The 19,706-nt window shown below is 48.2% G+C and overlaps 1 protein-coding gene and 1 pseudogene across 1 annotated transcript; one reads left to right on the plus strand and one right to left on the minus strand.

Moving 5' to 3' along the window:
• Positions 1 to 8,050: 8,050 nt before the first annotated feature.
• LOC109733489 (cytokinin dehydrogenase 4) lies at positions 8,051 to 10,841 on the minus strand. Its single transcript, XM_020292713.4, has 5 exons — positions 9,965 to 10,841; positions 9,713 to 9,840; positions 9,334 to 9,594; positions 8,954 to 9,216; positions 8,051 to 8,842 (listed from the first exon to the last, which is right to left on the minus strand). The coding sequence occupies exons 1-5, from the start codon at positions 10,563 to 10,565 to the stop codon at positions 8,518 to 8,520; spliced, it is 1,578 nt and encodes a 525-aa protein (XP_020148302.1). The 5' UTR covers positions 10,566 to 10,841; the 3' UTR covers positions 8,051 to 8,517.
• Positions 10,837 to 16,480, plus strand: LOC141020747 (uncharacterized; annotated as a pseudogene).
• The last annotated feature ends 3,226 nt before the right edge of the window (positions 16,481 to 19,706 follow it).

The raw sequence follows: 19,706 nt of genomic DNA on the forward strand, positions 1-19,706 counted from the left end.
GCGACGGCGGGGCAGCGCCGGGCGGCGTCGGTGAGGTGGCGGTGGTTGGCGACGGAGGTGGTCTAGGCGGAGGCGCTTCCGGGCGGCGGCGACGTCGTCCAGCGTTGGTGGCGGGGCGATGGCGCGCGATGGCGACGAAGCGGCGGCGTCGCGGGCGGCGACGTGGTGGTGGAGACGGGCGTCGGGGGCGACGGGGTCAAACCCTCGATCTCGATCCAGATCGAGGGGGGAGTGTGCGGTCTGGGTGGGGTTAGGGTTACGGGGTCCAGGGGATAAGGGGAGTGGGCGAGGCCGGTTGGGCCGGTTGGGCCGGCCTGGCTAACAGCTGGGCCGACTGGCCCAGTGGGGGGGGGCTTCTCTCTTTTATTTTTGTGTTTACTTTCTTTTAAAATTTTCTTTTCTGTTCATTTACTTTCCCTATAGTTTTCAATTTATTTTAGTTTGAAAAATACGAAAACAACTCCTAAGTCAGTATAGCTTAATATACCACTGCCACATTTAATTATGGCACCCAAGTAAAATAGTTTAACATTTTATTAATTCTAAAAAGGCATTATCTAATTGATTAAGCCACTGTTTTAATTATTTTAGTGCCTTTAACTATTTTATAAAAATGTGGGTTCTCCACCATTATTACTAAGGATTTATTTGTAACATTTAGCACATTTTATTTTTTATGTTTGAAAACTTTTATCGTTTAACTTTAATTCAAATTTGAATTTGAATCGGTTTCGAACTAACGCGAGATTAACAACAGTTACCGAGGTGACGTGGCATCATTAATAGAGGGTTACTGTAGCTTAATTATCCGGGCGTCACAAAAGATTTGTGGGGAGGAAATGTACTTCAAAACTACTCCCTCCGTCCTATAATGTAGGACGTTTTCTGACACTAGTGTAGTGTCAAAAAACGTCTTACATTAAGGGACGGAGGGAGTAGCACCGAAGCCCCATGAAGGTTCCATTTTCACTCCTGCAAATCGCCCCAACTGCACCATACCTAGCATGCCTTGGGACCGCGGCATCAACATTTATTTTCACCGAGCCCGGCTGGGGGGTGCTAGCAAAAAAGAGAAAAAGAAAAAAATTCAGTGTCATTATGATATCGGGGCCTTCTTGTCCTTTGCGCTCAAGTCTATGGCCAGTACTGCCCGGGGAGAAAGCAAAAGAAAAAAAAGAGAGACAGGTGGTTTATCTATCACCAAATAGAGATGTCTGAGAATGACGAGTGTGCTTTCGCCCACAGCTTCTGTTGCTTAACCGGCTCTGGGGCTGCCACTGGGTCGGTCTGGGAGCTGCGGTGACTGGAAGATATCCTCGTAGATCGCTTTCCGCCGTGCTCCCCAAATAGCCCACGGGGTGACAATCAGTTGTACGAACGCATTTGCGTCTAGTATTTCATGCAGTGCAAACAGCCAATTCTTGGGACTGTCCTCTTGCCTTTCCACCATATGGTGTACCAATTCCTCCGGCGCTAGAGCCCAGACGCTAGCTGACATAGGGCATGAGAGAAGTGCATGTCTCCACGTATCAGTAGCTCCACACAGTCTGCATGTATCCTCAATAGCCATATTTCGGTGCTTGAGTAATTCCGCAGTTGGCATGGACTGTCTTGCCAGACGCCATACAAACATCCGAAGTTTAGATGGTACCTGTATGTGCCAAATATTCCTCCATTTGTTCTGCTCATTCTGCGCCTTGGAAGGTCCCTCCTCTTCATGCAGCCAAGCCTCCTGCTCGTGCTTGGTACGAAGGATCATGCGATGAGCAGACCTTACACTAAATACACCTCTATTCTCCTCGTGCCAGGCCCAAAAGTCCTCTACCTTTCGTGTGCACAAAGGTATCTTCAGAATCTCAGCAGCATCAAAAGCAGTAAAAGTAGTTCGGATCAGATCACTGAAAAAAATAGCACACTATAACCTCGCTAATAGCACGCTATAGCATCTTGAGAATTGTCTCGCTAAATATATCAGTGTACAACGTCTCGCTAATAGCACGCTATAGCACGATATAGCACGCTAATAGCATATTTTGAGGTCGGCGCTATTTTGCTGTAGCACGCTATTTTTTCATTGGATCAGATCCTCCGTCCACGATGCAGTAGTAGCATCAATTAGTTCAGCGACCTTAGAGCAACTCTAGCAGACCCCGCATCCCGCCCCGACCCGCAAAATAACCGCCAAAATGCGGGCCGGGCGAAAAAACCTGCCCGATCAGACCCCGCATCCCGCCCTGGCCCGCAAAAATTTTGGGGGGCGCGGCAAAATCCCGCCGCCAACCCAGGAATACGCGGGTTTCCCCCTCGCGGCTGCGGTGCCCTGCATCACAGAGAAGCAGTTGGCGGGAGGGACATTTCAGCCCGCACGCCTTTCCCCCCTCATTCCGCCGCCGACCGTCCTTGCTTTCGCCCGCCCGCCGCCGCTGATTCCGGCCAAATCTGCGGGCGGAATCGCTCCGCGGGCGGAATCGCTCCGCGGGGCTGCCCCACACCCTCCCGCGCCGAGCTGCTGCACCGACCCCCCCCCCCCCCCCGGAACAGCCGCCCTCGTCACTGCCGCCGCTGGGGATCGACCACCGTCGAGCCCGCCTCCTCCTCGTCGCCCGGGATCACCCGCCGCGTCCGCCACCGGTTAGTGCGTATTTTTGTGATTTTTGCGAGCGGTATAGTTGATTGACGCGCCCGTACGCATCTAGATGGAGTTGACCCCGTGCGAGAAGTTCTTACTCTCCGATTCGTCCGATTCGGACGACTCGGATGTTGAGACCATGCTTGCGAACTTTCGGCAGTAGACATTGGTCATGGCACTTGCCGTGAAGGAGCACGAAGACGAGAACCAGAAGAGGAGGCGAGGATCAACCGTGGGGCAGCAAGACTACTTCGCGGAGAATCCTACATATCCCCACGGTCTTCATAAAAACAATGTGAATTTGCAAGGGTGCAAGAGGCAGCCCGAAAAGACATTGAAAGAGCATTCGGTGTTTTGCAATCTAGGTTTGCCATTGTCCGTTATCCTGCTCGTTTTTGGGATAAGAAAACCTTGAAAAATATCACGACCTGCTGTGTTATCCTGCACAATATGATTCTTGAAGATGAGAGAGGAATGAACTTGGAATTCTTCTACGACAATGTGGGTAGCCGTGTCAAACCAGGTAGAGACCCTAACCGCATTAGAGCTTTTCTTCAGACATACAAGGAGATTGAAAATGCAAACACACACTTTCAACTTCAGGAGGATCTAATTGAGCACCATTGGCAAAGGGCTGGACAGTGACTGATTTTGTATTCATTTGTATTTGTATTCATGACAAGTTTTGTATTGCATTATTTAAGTTTGCTACGGTGATTTGAATAATTATTTGTAATGTGGATGATTATTGTATTATGTTTGATTTGAATAATTTAGTTGTGATATGTTGGATTTGATATTTGCGAGCCGATGAGATGCGGGATGTAGCGGCGTAAAGAGCAGAACCCGGACAGTGACTGATTTTGTATTCATTTGTATTTGTATTCATGACAAATTTTGTATTGCATTATTTAATTTTGCTATGGTGATTTGAATAATTATTTGTAATGTGGATGATTATTGTATTATGTTTGATTTGAATCATTTAGTTGTGATATGTTGGATTTGATATTTGCGAGCCGATGAGATGCGGGATGTAGCGGCGCAAAGAGCAGAACCCGGAAAGCCGACCCGTAAAAAAGCATATTCCACGAATATATTTTTATGCGGGTCCGTTTGAGGGGTCTGCATCTGTGCCCGTCCCCACCGGCCCGCAAAGGCCATTTTACGCGAACTGCAAACGCGTTTTGCGGGCCGGCGAGATGCGGGGTCTGCTAGAGTTGCTCTTAGTGGCCTCTTGTAACCGTCTCTCGAAATCCAGTTCTGTCTCCAAATGTCCGTGTTCTCGCCATCCCCAATCCCACTTTTTTGAGCGGTATCCCCAATCCTTTTAACAATGCCCTGTGCCAGTATGTCACGACCATCCAGTATGGACCGCCAAATTTGTGATGGGCGCGGCCCGAGTTCTGCCTCTAGTAATGTACACTCTGGGTAATACCAAAAATTTACTAACACCAGCCAAGCCTGCTAAGTGCGGCCCGGCGAATCTGAACCATCTCAAGCGCGAGAAGAAGCGGCCCACCTTACTACCAGTAGCAGGTGCAAGGAATTTTTTTTTGCGGCTCCTGTAGTAACTGAGTCCGCCCACTTAACAAAAGAAAAGGTGGAGGAAAAAAGCAAGCAAAACCAAGGTTCGAACACGGGTCTTCCAGGAGCTAGCCACGCTAGCCAAAGCCACGACCCACTAGGTCTGGTTCGTGATGAATTGTTGAGTGTGACCTGATTTAAGGTAAAAGAGCCGATCGTTTTATTCAAATTTTCCCCTTTTTTTGTTTTCTTTTGTTTCATTCCTTTTGCTTCAATGTTTTTTTTTTTGCATTTGTTTCTTCAGTTTTTATTTTTGAACTTCTTTTTTCTTTTGGTTTATTTTCCTGATTTACTTTTTTGTTTGATTGTTTGATTGGTTATTCATTCTAAATTTTCTATATATGTCAATTTTTTGCTAATACACGTTTAAAGTTTTTTTAATACAAAATTAATACTTTTGTTTAAGTATATGGCCAACATTGTTTCTGTTCACATTTTATTAAAAATTCAAATGCTTGATTAACATTTTTTATGTACAATATTAACATTTTTTGAATACATGGTAAATATTTTGTATACAATTTTTAAATGCTTGATTAACAGTTTTCAGATAAAAAGTTACCGTTTTTTTAATACATGGTCAACATATTTCCTAACACATTTAGCATTTTCGAAACGCTTGATTAACATAATTCAAACACTTTTTCAATTTTTTTGAAATGGTCTATTAACATTTTTATATGCATGATCAAATTTTTTCATCAATTTTTTATAGTAGGTCAACATTTTTTCTATACGCACTTAACATTTCCCAAATGCTTGATTAACATTTTACAAATACTTTTTCAACATTTTATTCAAATTCTTGATTGAAATTTTTATATACATGTTTAAGAAATTTCATCATTTTTCTTATACATGATCAACATTTTTCTATACACGTTCAATATTTTACGAATGCTTGATTAATATTTTAAAATGCTTGCTCAATATTTTTTAAATACTTGTTCAATATTTTCTGAATGCTTTATTAATATTTTTGAATTACTTGTTCAATATTTTCAAATGCTTGTTCAACACTTTTCAAATACTTGCTCAACATTTCTGAATTCTTGATTAACATTTTTCAAAAACTTGTTTACATCTCAAAATGTTTTTTAATATATATATTTATAATATTTTAAAGCATGAACAAAAGTACAAAAATAAAGCAATAAACGTAAAAAAAAGTCAGAGAAAGAGGCTGTGGCCTATCGCGCGCGTGGGCCGGTCCATCTTGCTCGCCCCGTTCGGCGAGTCAGAACCTTAGACTTGCTGAAGCGAGATATAGGGGCGCCCGTGCGCGCGCGTGGACCACACGCCGCGAGCCCATCCGCAGCCCGGCGCGTGCGGCGAAAGCCGCGTCCGCCGTTGCCGCCTCTCTCTCTCTCTCTCTCGCCTTCGCCGCCTCCTCCCCGCGCAACGCGGCACGCCCGCCTCGCCCTCCCTCCCTCCTCGGCGCCCCGGCGATCGAAGGCACCGTGAGCTCTCCCGTCCCGCCCTCCCCGACTCAGGCTCCCCTTAATTACCACCGCTCCGATCCGTGGCGCGCGCGCTAGCTGCGGCCGCAGGCCTAGGGACTGATTCCGGCCGGGCCAGCACCCGTCCCCGCTTCCGTCGCGCGGAATTCGTTTCTGGCACGGACAATGATCCGGCGGGTTTTGCTTCTGGGACGACGGTTGGGCTGTGTAGTCGCGGCGGCGAACTCTGTTTCTGTCCAGCTTTGGTCCTCCCTGCTGCTGTCCTGTCAGCTACTCTGCGATTGTTACCTGACGACCAACCCACCCTGCGCATACCAGCACCGGTGGGTTTGGGGGCGATCCCATCGCTGATTCGGCTGTCATGTGGCTCGCCGCCATTGCTGTCAGTTCTGTTGATCCTTGAACTTTGAATGAATGATTGATCTTACAGGGGATAGGCTTTGATTACAGACTGTCTAGCGTTGGAAGTGAGGTCAATCGCCGGTACTTTCAGGCCGCTTAGACCCGTCATCGTTTTCCTCTCCTAGTCTTCAATCTGCTTGTCCCTGACCATGAATGACATTTCACCAACTGTTGTTTCAACTGGTACATTGCACTTGCAAGTGTTTGTTTCGCGGTCCATGACCAGTCATCGATGGATAAGCTGGAATTGAATGCTTGTGTATTGTCCGATCAATTGAGAATTTTCAGTCCGTTATATTCAGAACTCATGTAGAATTAGTTTCAGTGTTTCAGTCTGTTATGTTCGGAACTCGTGTAGAATTGTTTGTGTTCAGTTAACTGGTACATACATTGCATGTGTTTGTTTATATTCGCAGTCCGTAACCAGTGATCGATAGATAGGCTCGAATTGAATGCTTATGTATTGTCAGATCAAACGAGAAGTTTCGGTCTGTTATACTCCGAACTCATGTGGAATTAGTGTCAGTCTGTTATACTCGGAACTCATGTAGAATTGTTTGTATTCAGTTAATTGGTACAGTGGTACTACATACATTACATGTGTTTATTTCATCGCAGTCCGTAACCAGTGATCGATGGATAGGCTGGAATTGAATGCTTGTGTGTTGTCAGATCAATGAGAAGTTTGGATCTGTTATACTCAGAACTCATGTAGGAGAATTAGTGTCAATCTGTTATACTCGGAACTCTTGTAGAATTGTTTGTGTTCAGTTAACTGGTACAGTAGTCCTACATACATTGCATGTGTTTGTTTCTTTGCAGTCCGTAACCAGTGATCGACGGATAAGCTGGAATTGAATGGTTGTGTATTGTCAGTTCAAAGGACTAGTTTCAGTCTGTAATACTTTGAGCCCATGCTTCTACTATGGTCCCGAGTGATGCCTGTTAGACGAACGTAGCAGTGAAATTCATGTTGTTGAAATCCACATGTGGTGTATGATAGTCGTTGATAGTGACGCTTCTGGTGGCAGTTAACATAGTGTACCATTATTTCCTCACAGCTTTGTGCTGGTTCAGTCCAAAATGGTACAGGTAGATTTAGACAGGTTTTTGTGTAACATAACATCTGGACATCAATCATGCCCGTTTCTTTGTCTGTATTGTGGACTAGATCAGCACGAGTTTTTTCATTGCCCTCCGACGTTATCCAGTTCTTGTCAGGCTGACTGAAACACATCACAAATGTTTAGCTGAGATGTGTTACACATCGCCGGCATGATTTCACTTTCAATAGCTGCCCTGCCGGACCTTGTTCTCTGAAGCTTCATAGGATTTTTCATTTGTTCCAGTCTGATGTGCTATATCACAGCTATTATTTCCACTTATTTAGATGATATTGATCGCCAACTGACACCACAGCTTTTAATATGCAGCAACTTAGTTGCCACTACCAAGACATCTATTAAGCAGACTGTATACAAATTAGTATCACACAAAGGTGTGGAGAAGACTGCAAGTAGCCATCAAGGTGTGGACTAAGTTTTTTTTTTTGTTTCTCATAAATTGTAACTTCTGTCTTGGACTATTTCGCCTTTGCTACATATGAAGATAATAAGGGATAATAGTAGATCATAATTCATTGGTATAAAATGCAGGAGTATTGCATCCATTGCTGTGTGCCCAACTTTTATGGCATTTCTTTCTCTGTTCCCTCCTCACCAAAACTTTACACTTTTATTCCTGCCCATTCCTTTGCTACCAATTATTCGTATACCCTGCAGAAGTTGAACCACTATTTTACCCCACGGACTACGAACTGTTAGTGTTGGATGCACATGTCAAGGGAATTTCCTTCCAAAAGGTTTACTGTTAGATACAAGCATGCTTGATTAAACGACAAGAAACTTTACTGTTGCATGCATAGCTCAGAGCATATCATTTGATTCATAAAGATTAACAGAGCCTGCTTAAGGAAACTTTGTGCAGGTAGTTCTTATATGAGACAACTGCTTAACCGAAAATATCATTTGATGATGTAGGTTCTACCCTGAAGTTACTTATTCTCTGCCACTGTGACTGAATGAACACAAACAATTCTACATGAGTTCCACTGGTTAGCTAGCTATTACACAACTCTGCTCTACGCTGTAACAACAGCTGGTGGGCCTGTGTCGTTACTCAAACCAGTATAATCCTGGAACGCATGATTGCCTCCAAAGTTCACATCCTCTACACCCAGGGTTAATTAAGGTCAGGCCTGCTCTACTCTGAAGAGTCTGCTGAGGTACCTCCCACTACTACCACTGCTAGTTGCTATGTTGCGTTCTTCAGGCCGCCTTTTTCGGCAGATCTTGTCTTTACAAGGGATATTTTTTGGGTCACCTACATTTATGTACACCATATGCTTTACAAAGGCCTTTACATGGCAGATGCTGTTTGTCATGAGGACATGGGCAGCGACGCCTTTGGAAATATTCTCTGTCCTGGGGCTAGGATTGCTAGGGGATCATACATGTGTTTCCTCCGCTCAAATGTCTCCCACCTCGCCCCGAAGTGGGCTTTCCACTGCTGCTGTGTGGTGTAGGGCGCTAGGTACTGCTTCATCCCGACGCCCGCCTTGTCGCAGAAGTCTACGATCTTGTCGTTGAGGCTCACCGCATGCTCGACGCTGCCGTGGCCTGAGGCCGACGGTGCGGACGACAGGAACCCCACCAGGTAGAAGATTTCTTCCTCCGGTATCACCACTGACGTCCTGTTGTCCCACCTGCACCCCACAATGCGTCAATTTAACCACTTGATCAGTTACCATCAAACCTACGTACAACCAGAGGCGGTAAATTTTTTAGGTTTCTGATGATGGAACTGCTTTGCTTACTTTGATCTGTTTACTGGGTAGAGGAGGATGGGGCCATTGTTGCTGTCTTTCAGGATGTTGCCGAAGACCTCCGTCGCGAACCGGTGGATGGTGCTTCTCGGGATCAGGAGGTTGAGCCATGGGTGTGGAACCTCCCAGAGGCCCTGGGCCCTGAGCTTGAGCTCGGAGGAGTGCACCCTGTCCAGGAACTCGAGGTACGTGACATCGGTGTGGAAGAGGGTTGACTGTATGTATCTCAGCCGAGACAGCAGCACACCAACCTCCTGCAAAGACAAAGACAAGATTAGATTAATCGAAACCACACACAACCTGGGCGGGCCAAATGCGTCAACATCTGCATTTGTATGTATACCGGTCGAGAAAATGATTAATCAACTCACCTGTTCCATGATGTCAGCCTCATCAGGGTCGAAGTTCTTGGTCATCTCAAGGCAGTAGAGCACCTTCCCGTCCGACTGGAAGTGGCTCGCCTGCACCGGGTCCTGCGGCTTGAACGACGTCCTCCAGTTGTTGAGGATGCCCGTCCGGTTGATGATCACGAACCCCTCGATGTAGTCGAAGGTCCTCTCCGCCGAGATCAGCGCCTCCTGGTCCTCGGTGAAGCTCGCGAAGTCCGAGTAGAGAACCCGGATCCACCTCACCTGTCATCGTATCCAATCCAAGAGATTAGTACAACTGAATGAAATGAGTGATCCATGTCGGTCTGCATTTGGTTGTGACAAATGATTGATTTGCTTGCGTGATCACGTGTTCACGTACCATCTTGGGTGCAGGTTCGAGGGCGATCCTGGCTCTGGTGATGATGCCGAACTGGCCCAGGCCGCCGAGAGCGCCGTAGAAAAGGTCGGAGTTCTCCTCGGGCGAGCAGGTGACCACATCTCCTCTCCCTGCATTTGGTGTTTATGGGACGATAGATCAGGTACTGCTGTGGTTACTGGTTAATTTGTTGCTGACTAGTCAATGACGATGCATGGTGCTTAATTAATTTGTGTGGCTGGGTTTGTATGAGACCTGTCACAATCTCCAGCTGGTTGACATTGCTGACCTGCGGTCCTTGCCGGAACGCCTGGCCGCTGACCCCGGCATTCGACAAGGTGCCGCCGACTGTCAAATGGAGGTAGTCGGTCCACGACTTGGGCGCCAGCCCGTGCTTGAGCGTCTCATGCAGCACGTTGATCCAGAGCGCGCCTCCGGGGGCGTCGACGTAGGCAGGCGCATCGGCACCTGCGCCGCCGGCGTGCACCCTCATCCTGGCGCCGCCCCCGAGGGACTCCATCCGGACGACGATCCCGCCGGCGGTCTGTGACTGGCCCAGCAGCGAGTGCCCGTGGCCGCGCGCGGCGACCGTGAGCGGGGAGCGCTCGCCGAGCTGGAACACGCGGCGCACGGCAGCGGCAACATCGGCCACGGAACCCGGGTGCAGCACGGCGGCCGGCAGCAGGCTGCAGCGGTTGCCGAAGTCACGGGCCGCGGCGGCCACGTCGTGGAAGCTGAGGTAGCCGTCGAGGCGCAGCGGCGCCAGCACGCCCGCGTCCGGCACGTGCATGGTGACCCCGCCGAGGGCGAGCAGCAGCAGCAGCTTGAGGCAGCACACCACCGACACCCTCACCATGGCTGCCTCCCCGGACTAACTTTATATATAGTACCTCAGGAAAGCTGCGCGGCCAACCCCGGTTAGCTCGCTAGCCCCAAGTGTCCACGCAGTTCGGCAGGTTGGTGGACGGCAAGCCGGCGCCGGCGGAAGTAACTTGCAAGGGAGAACAACCAAGCTATAATTACCGGCGAGCGAGCAAGTGAGTTCTTGGCTTGTTGGAGGGTGCAACAGGAGCGGCGGAGAGAGAGGGAAGCAAGCAAGGGGAGGGGGAGAGTGAAGTCGTGGGGATGGATGGAGGGAGGAGTGGGAGGGAGGGGCAGATTTAAAGGGCGCGGGCCGGCCGGCTGGGTGGCGACGCCGACGCAGCCGCAGCAGCAGCAGCAGGGGGGGCGTGAGTGGCGCGGTCAACCAATCTCGGCCACTGCTGGGCAGTAGTAGAACCCGTAGGAAGACCGACTGCTTGGTTTGCCTGGTGCTTTTGCGTGCACATTCTGGACGGAGACATGTCGTAGTGGCGCAAATGTTTGTTTTTACAGCCCGGCCGCCGCCGTCTCGTCCGTCTGAAGCATGTATGCATGGGCAGGGCACCGCGTGTCTGCTGCCTCTGCCGGCCGTTAAACGTACCCCAGTGGAGGAGACAGATACCAATTCCAATTCCAATGGGTAGTTTCACTGGTGAGTGGGCTTGCATTAGAGAGCATGCCTGTCAGCTGAGCGCCGGATCGGATCGATTCTGCATACCAGAGATCAGATCATATATTCCCCAGGGATCATGCAGGTGTGTTCCTCGCACCGCCGCCAAGCCTCCGGCAAGGCGAAGCGCTGTCGCGCCGTGCCGGCCGGATTTGTAAATTCCCGTGGCGACGCGACACCGGCGGGTCGACGGACGGATCTTCTCCGAAGCTGCTGCCGCCATTGAGCTCGCTCGCAGTCGCAAGGGTCACATGGCGCGCATGAGGCTGTCCGCGCCCAGCCCGCAGCGACGCCTACATGCTTTGTTCCATGTTCACATGCTGTTCACCATCGCCAGACAGTCAGGATACGCTCTCGTCAATAACTTTTTTACCTTAAAAACGTATGGGCTTGGATCATCACACCTGGTAAAAAACTAGTTGTTTCTCTTCTCTTCCGGAGACTGGCCGACTGACCAGAGCAGCTGCTAACAAATGATATGCAGTTATAATTATTGGAGGATGAATGGCTTGACCACTTGCATGCATTCTCACCTCACCCACTCACTCTTGTTTTCCCCCCCTCCGGTTAACCGCGTCCGCGTACGTACCAATCATGCACGCAGGCGCAGGTCGGAGGAGGCGTGGGGGCCGTGACCAGTTATTGGAGGAGTATCTAACAGCATCCCCCTGACGGCGACGTGTACAGGTACGTACACGATGCAGGCAACCACCCTTTGTGGTACGACTTGGACCGTGGCGTCGCGTGCCCTCTCACGTGCGTACGTGGATTCCTGGCCACGTACTACGCACGTACACACGCGCTGCGTGGAAGAATCGGAAATTTGGAGTCCGGGGTAACAAAATAGAAGTAGAAAAAGAAAGAAAGAGGCTGCGGTCGATGTGAAACCGACCGACACCGACACGACGCGATCGACGGGCACTGGCCGGCGGGGTGCGCGCGTGCGGACAAGTGGTTCGGTCGAACTCGACCGAGAGGGAGGCGAAAGCAAAGCAGGGGGCGCGGGTCCTGGTCAGGGCAGAGACCGCTTTGACCGTTGTGTCGAGTCCATGGCCCGGCCGGCTGCGTATGTGATGTGGCTGGTGGGCAGGCTCCACAAAGGGAGATTCCTTCCACCCTTCACGCACGTCTCTCACATGCCGCAAATGCTGCCGTTTAATTCGTTAACTATTCTGCTTCGGACAGGCAACCCCTAATTCTGATTAACCCTGTTGTAAAGGGCGTATGGTGAGACATTTTCCTACGCGCGTCCACCGTTTGTGCATTTTGGAAGCATACAGGGCATTTCCAACGTCGACACGTAGACCGCCTGCATTCGTTGGGACGGTCCAGATGTAATTTATCATCCAACGCGGCATCCCACTGGCCCGTACATCAGTTTTGCAAACCGGGCGTAAATTGAAGGGTGCGTTATGGGAGTTTGGACAGCCGCCACGTAGGACTTCGCCCTCGACCCACTCAAATCCTCCTTTTGGTCTACTTTTCTTTCATCCCGTCCCTACTCTTTCCTTGCTTTGCATCCACGCCCTCCTTTGGCGGCGTGGATGTATCTCTCCAACCGCCGCCCATGCATCCTCGAACGTCTGCAGCCGCACCCACGCGCCTGCCCACCTTGAACTATGCCGCCGTCCACCCAGAATACATCCGTAGCCAAGTATCCCTCGTCCCTGGCTGACGCCTTCCATGGCAGACATCACTCTTGATAGTTGTTCGGTCAAATGTCATTGAGCTTTTTTTGCTGAATTCTCGTTGTTTCCTAGAGTAACCACGATAGTAGAGCACTTGATGATGGAGAATGAGTTGTTGTGCTATGCGTGGAAGGTTGTATCTGTGAACTTTGTAGGCATGAGGCAAGGGGGCTCGCTATTTTCGCAGAATGTGTGTGTTTCGTTTCTTGAGCAAAACCATTTAGTGCCCTACGACACGTGATCCATATTCACAATGTGAAGTCGTTGACCCGTCGATGGTACACCATCTCCAACTTCCTCATGAAGTTTTGCTTCTTGTTAGTCTACATGTTGATCAATTCATTGATTCACTCGGTGTTTGAACTTGATAGTTATCACGTTGTATAGCTCGAACGTGTTGTCATGATGTACTACAGGATCAAGGTCGGGCCATTTGCATTCCTACATTGTCATATGAAGCTCAAAGGCAATAGTTCGTGGAATGACTTATGCCGATTGTGACTCGAGTATCGTTGAGTTTGGAATCGATGAATTTGAAAAGCTGGTTGAAAATCCGATTATGTCGGATATAATATTTATATTTGAACTATTTTCTTGCGGGATTTTTTTTGATTTATTCATTTTCAATCATGGTAGTATAACGAACACAAGAAATAATAAAAATTACATCTAGCGCGGTAGACCACTTAGCGACGACTATAAGAACTAAAGCAAGCCGAAGGCGCGCCACCATCAATGTCCGTCCCTTGTTGGAGCCGGACAAAAATTGTTATAATTGACAGTCGGAAAAGTCACAGTGCTAATGCCTCATAGAACCATCGTACCGGAATAGCAACTGTCGCGATGAAGAGTAGTAGATCGGAAGGATCCAACTGGAAAACACACGAACTTAGACGAACTACGACTAGATCCGAGCAAATCCACCAAAGGCAGATCGGCCAGAGACACACCTTCACATGCCCACCGACGATACTAGACGCACCACCGAGACGGGGTCTAGGCGGGGAGAACCTTATTCCAACTTCATGGAGCCACCGCCTCGTTTTTCTAATCAGGATACAAACCGTAACAAAACTCGAAGAAGCATCTAAAAACGGAGCCTTCCCATGGGCAAGGGCTGAGATCCATTGCGCCCCATGGCCCTAAGGCCACCGGAGGCAAGGCAAACCGGCGATGGCGTCGGCGCGAGGCAGAGGAACCCTAAACTTTTTTAGAAGAGGTTGTTGAACTATTGCTGTATTAGAAATATTTTCAAGTTATTTATGGATGAATTGTGATATTTTCTATTATTATTTGCGTGTTGGTGGCCGGCTCACGTATTTGTGTCCATGGACCAGTCCACGGAAAAATACGTTGTCCCTTTTAGCGCCAGCTTTTTTGAAGGATGGTCATATAAATGTTGCATAACTTTACAAGTTTACTACTACTCCCTCTGTCCGAAAAGACTTGTCCCAATCTTGTCTCTAGAATGATGGTGCTAGATGATGGATTATGGATGGGCTTAGGCCCATATAAGACACTAATCCCTGGTTAATCTTGAGGCCCATGTATGAGATGGCAGGTGGTGGGAAGTTTAGTCCCACTTTGCTAGTTGAGGAGAGTTGAGACCCCTTTTGTAAGGGCTGCTCTACCACTTGCCATTGGGAGCTTGGGAAGAGGAGTGGTACACGCGCGCTCCTCCTCCTCGCCGCCCGCCTCGCCACGCCTCGCCTCGTCACAACACGCGCGCGCCCCGGGTTGCGGGAATGAGCCGAGCCGAAGCTTATTTTTGCTGCTCAGGAACGAATTAATTAATCAGGGATTAATTAACGAGTCGCTAACAGGTGGGCCACTGTCCGAGACGTTGGACTGTGGGCTGACTTGCGTTGCCGGGATTCGTCAACTCTCTTGCCGGGAGTGCGACCCTTCTCCGACTCCCTTGCCGGGAGTGCGTCGACTCGGTCGTGGGCCTTCGCCAGGCCCACGACTTTCTCCCTTACGGACTATATAAGAAGGCTCTGGCCAATGGAGTAACCTAGTTCGGTTCACTCACTCCCTCTCGCGTAACCTAGCCGTCGTCTACTATTCCTCACTCTGCGCTGTCTCCGGCGACCCCATCCCGACGACCGCGTGCATGGTTGGTCGGGAGAGCAGGTGCCTCTAGAACCCTGTCGTTCGAGATCCTGCCCGGGAGAACGTCAATAAGGTTTTTGGGGAGCGTCTCGACGCGACTGCTCCCGATCCGTCCCCAACTCCGTCCGCCTCTGCTTCCACTACTTCCCCTACATCGACACCATGGCCGACGATGCCGCTGCCAAGAAGAAGGCCACGGACGACGCCGAGGCTGCTGCTGCCGCCGCTGCGTTGGCCTGGCGAACAGGAGGGTATGATCTGTTCATCCCTCGTTTACTCGTACTTTTACTAGCCGTATATGTGCTGCTCATAGATGGTTCGCTTCTATGTTCTGTACGTGTTAGTATGCTTAGGTATCGCTATGAGATGCCTACCATTTATGCCATGCTTACTGTATACTTGTGGATTAGTCTAATTGGAAAAGTGCTAATATTTCCAACAATCCAAAAACCTTATTTTAGGCACTTTTCGATTCAAGGCTTTGCTGCTACTCTGAAACTGGAAAAGTTTTCCGGGACGCATTTTAAGCGTTGGCAGACTAGGACCACCTTGTGGCTCACAGCGATGAACGTGTTCTGGGTTGGTGGTGTGCCCCCCACAGAAACGATTGCTCCTGAACAGGAGAAGGCGTGTAGGAAGGTAACCACAATCTTTCTGGGAGCAGTTCTGATTGTGATTGGAGACAAGTTGGTTGACACATATATTCATATGCGGGTTTCCAAAAACTTGTGGGATGCGCTCGAAGTCAAATTCGGCGCAACCGATGCTGGCAGTGAGATATATGCCATGGAGCAGTTCCATGATTACAGGATGGTTGATAACCGTCCTGTATTGGACCAGGCTCATGAGATACAGTGCATTGCAAAGGAGCTGGAGCTCCTGAAGTGTGAGTTACCATACAAGTTCGTCGCGGGTTGCATTATTGCAAAACTCCCTCCTAGTTGGAGGAACTTTGCTACTTCTCTCAAGCACTTGAGACGTGAATTCTCTGTCGAGGATGTCATCGGTCATCTCAGTGTTGAGCAGAACTCGAGAGCAAAGGACTCACACGTGAAACGGGCAGAGAGTTCTTCTAGCGCCAATGTGGTGCAGAAGAGCTTCCACAAGTTCAAGGGAAAGAACTCTGTCCAGCAGAATACTACCTTTAAAAAGAAGGGTAAGAAGAAAGACAAAAAAAGAGATGACTGCTTTACTTGTGGTTTAGAGGAACATTGGGCAAACAAGTGCCCAAACAAGTACAAGAAGCCAGCACAGAACTCAAGTCTGTGAATGTCACTCTGAGCAACAATGATGCGGCATCTGGGTATGGTAATCTGTTTACCATACTTTCAGTTTGTCAGTCCACCGATTGGTGGGTTGACACTGGGACCAATATGCATGTGTGTGCTGATGTGTCTTTGTTTTCTTCTTACCAGGTCGCACGAGATTGTTCCGTCCTGATGGGGAATGGCTCGCATGCTTCTGTTCATGGTGTTGGCACGGTAGATACTTCGGGAAATATCGTGCAACTGAAGAACGTGTAGCATGTCCCCACCATAAAGAAGAATCTCATTAGTGGCTCCCTTCTACGTAAAGAAGGGTTTAAGCTAGTATTTGAGTCTAACAAAGTAGTCGTATCTCGGTATGGACTATTTGTTGGAAAAGAATATGATTGTGGTGGTTTGTTCCGCCAATCCCTGGAGGATTTCTGTAATAAAGTCGTGAACCAAATTCATTCTAATGTGAACGAATCTGAGGTTTGGCATTCACGTCCTTGTCACATAAATTTCGGTTGTATGACGCGTCTAGCTAAGATGGACTTAATCCTGAGTTTCACTTTAGCCAAAGGCTCTAAGTGCCATGCGTGTGTGCAAGCTAAGCAACCTCGTAAGCCTCACAAGCTTGCGAAGGAGAGACACCTGGAACCATTAGAGCTCATATATTTAGATCTCTGTGAGATGAATGGTGTGTTGACTGAAGGTGGAAAGTAATACTTCATGACTCTAATTGATGATTCCACTAGATTCTGCTATGTGTATTTGTTAAATACTAAGGATGAGGCTCTACACTATTTTAAAGTCTATAAGGCTGAAGTTGAGAACCAACTTGAGAAGAAAATAAAACGAGTCCGGTCTGATCGTGGTGGAGAGTACTTTTCTAATGAGTTTGATTTATTCTGTGCGGAACATGGTATTATTCATGAGAGGATGCCTCCCTACTCACCCCAGTCAAACAGGGTTGCGAACGAAAAAACGTACTCTAACTGATTTGGTTAACGCCATGTTAGATACATCGGGTTTATCCAAGGCATGGTGGGGGAGGCTGTATTGACATCATGTCATGTCCTGAATAAAGTTCCCACAAAGGATAATGAGACTACTCCCTATGAGCAATGGGAAAAGAAAAGAACTACACTCTCTTACTTGCGCACTTGGGGCTGTTTGGTGAAAGGCAACATGCCGATAACCAAAAAGCGCAAGTTGGGACCAAAGCCCGTGGAATGTGTTTTTCTTGGCTATGCCAAGCATAGCGTTAACTATAGATTTTTGGTGGTGAAATCTGATGTACACGACGTGAAGGTCGGTACAATCATGGAGTCTAGGGATGCTACATTCTTTGAGGATATTTTCCCCATGAGAGATATGCAAAGCACTTCTAGACTGAAATCTGATAAGACTCCCGAACCTGCCATTCTAATGGAATATTATGAACATAAAAGTGATGAGAGTTCCACGGAGGATGACGAGGAAGCTCCTGTTAGGAGCAAGAGACAGAGGACTGCAAAGTCTTTTGATGATGATTTCCACGTGTACCTCGTGGATGATGACACTCCCAGTTCCATTTCAGAAGCTTATGCATCTCCGGATGCTGACTACTGGAAGGATGCAGTCCGTAGCGAGATGGATTCCATCTTGGCTAATGGGACATGGGAAATCACTGACCGTCCTTATGATTGTCAACCATTGGAATGTAAGTGGGTGATCAAGAAGAAGCTTAGGCCCGATTGTACTGTTGAGAAGTACAAGGCTAGGCTTGTGGCCAAGGGTTATACCCGGAAAGAAGAAGAGGATTTCTTCGACACTTATTCACCTGTGGCTAGACTGACAACCATTCGAGTGTTACTCGCTTTGGCTGCCTCGCATGGTCTTCTCGTCCACCAGATGGACGTTAACACGGCTTTCCTTAATGGAGAGCTAGACGAGGAAATTTACATGCAACAGCCAGATGGCTTTGTAGTAAATGGTCAGGAAAGAAAGGTGTGCAAGCTAGTGAAATCTCTGTATGGCCTCAAACAAGCGCCTAAGAAATGGCATGAGAAGTTCAACACCACTCTGACATCTACTGGTTTTATTGTGAACGAAGTTGACAAATGTGTATACTATCACTATGGTGGGGGCAAAGGAGTTATACTGTGTCTGTATGTCGATGACATACTGATATTTGAGACCCACCTCAAAGTCATTGACGAGGTCAAGGCTTTTCTATCTCATAAATTTGAGATGAAGGACCTGGGTGTGGCTGATGTTATATTGAACATCAAGCCACTGAGAAATTTTGAGGGTGGAATTACACTTTTGCAATCCCACTATGTTGAGAAGATTTTGAGCCGGTTTGGATATTCGGACTGCAACCTTCTGCAACACCATATGATCCTAGCGTGCGCATTCAAAAGTTCGAAGGCACGGCTATAGATCAATTGAGATATTCTCAAGTGGTTGGTTCACTGATGTACCTAGCATGTGCTACTCGTCCTGACATCTCATTTGCTGTGTGCAAACTGAGCCGATTTGTTTCCAATCCGGGAGATGTGCATTGGCATGCTGTTGAGCGAGTGATGCGTTATTAGCAAGGTACTGCGAACCATGGAATTCACTATTCTGGATGCCCGACGGTACTTGAGGGGTATAGTGATTCGAATTGGATATCTGATGCTGATGAGATGAAAGCCACAAGTGGACATGTCTTCACACTTGGTGATGGTGTTGTTTCCTGGAAGTCTTGCAAGCAGACGATCTTAACCAGATCGACTATGGAAGCAGAACTCACAGCATTCGACACATCATGCGTCGAAGCAGAATGGCTTCGAGAGCTTTTGATGGATTTGCCGGTGGTTGATAAACCAGTGCCGGTTGTCCTTATGAACTGTGACAATCAAACGGTGATTGCCAAGGCTAAGAGTTCAAAGGACAACATGAAATCCACAAAGCACATAAGAAGAAGATTGAAATCTATCAGAAAATCAAGAAACTCCGGAGTGATAGCGTTGGATTATATCCAGACGGCTAAGAATCTGGCAGACCCTTTTACAAAAGGGCTATCACGGATTGTGATAGAAAATGCATCGAGGGAGATGGATATGAGACCCACGTAAGTTGCCATGGGGGTAACCCAACCTGTGTGATCAGAGATCCCATGAATTAGGACCTGGGAAAACAATCCAGCGGTCAACTGAGGAGAGTATCCTTAATTAACCCACTCTGTTGGAGATGCACAATACTCTCAATTCTGTAAGGCAAGCTGACTTTTGTCTTAATGTGTTCCAAAGCTTATGTAAGCAAGATGCTAACCTACAGAGCATTCTTTGGAGGAACACACCTATGTGAGACCCACTGCTGGTCACAGTCAATGAGATTGGGTAATCTCAAGTAAGCTCATGAGAAGGTATGGAGTATGACTAATAAGCTCC

This window comes from Aegilops tauschii, chromosome 3 (assembly GCF_002575655.3).
Source record: "Aegilops tauschii subsp. strangulata cultivar AL8/78 chromosome 3, Aet v6.0, whole genome shotgun sequence".
Taxonomy (NCBI): Eukaryota; Viridiplantae; Streptophyta; class Magnoliopsida; order Poales; family Poaceae; genus Aegilops; species Aegilops tauschii.

Coding starts and splice junctions, on each gene's coding strand:
- LOC109733489 (XM_020292713.4), bottom strand. CDS start 10,565: ATGGTGAGGGTGTCGGTGGTGTGCTGCCTCAAGCTGCTGCTGCTGCTC. Junction 9,595..9,712: donor TCGAACCTGCACCCAAGATG/GTACGTGAACAC, acceptor ATACGATGACAG/GTGAGGTGGATCCGGGTTCT. Junction 8,843..8,953: donor TACCCAGTAAACAGATCAAA/GTAAGCAAAGCA, acceptor TGTGGGGTGCAG/GTGGGACAACAGGACGTCAG.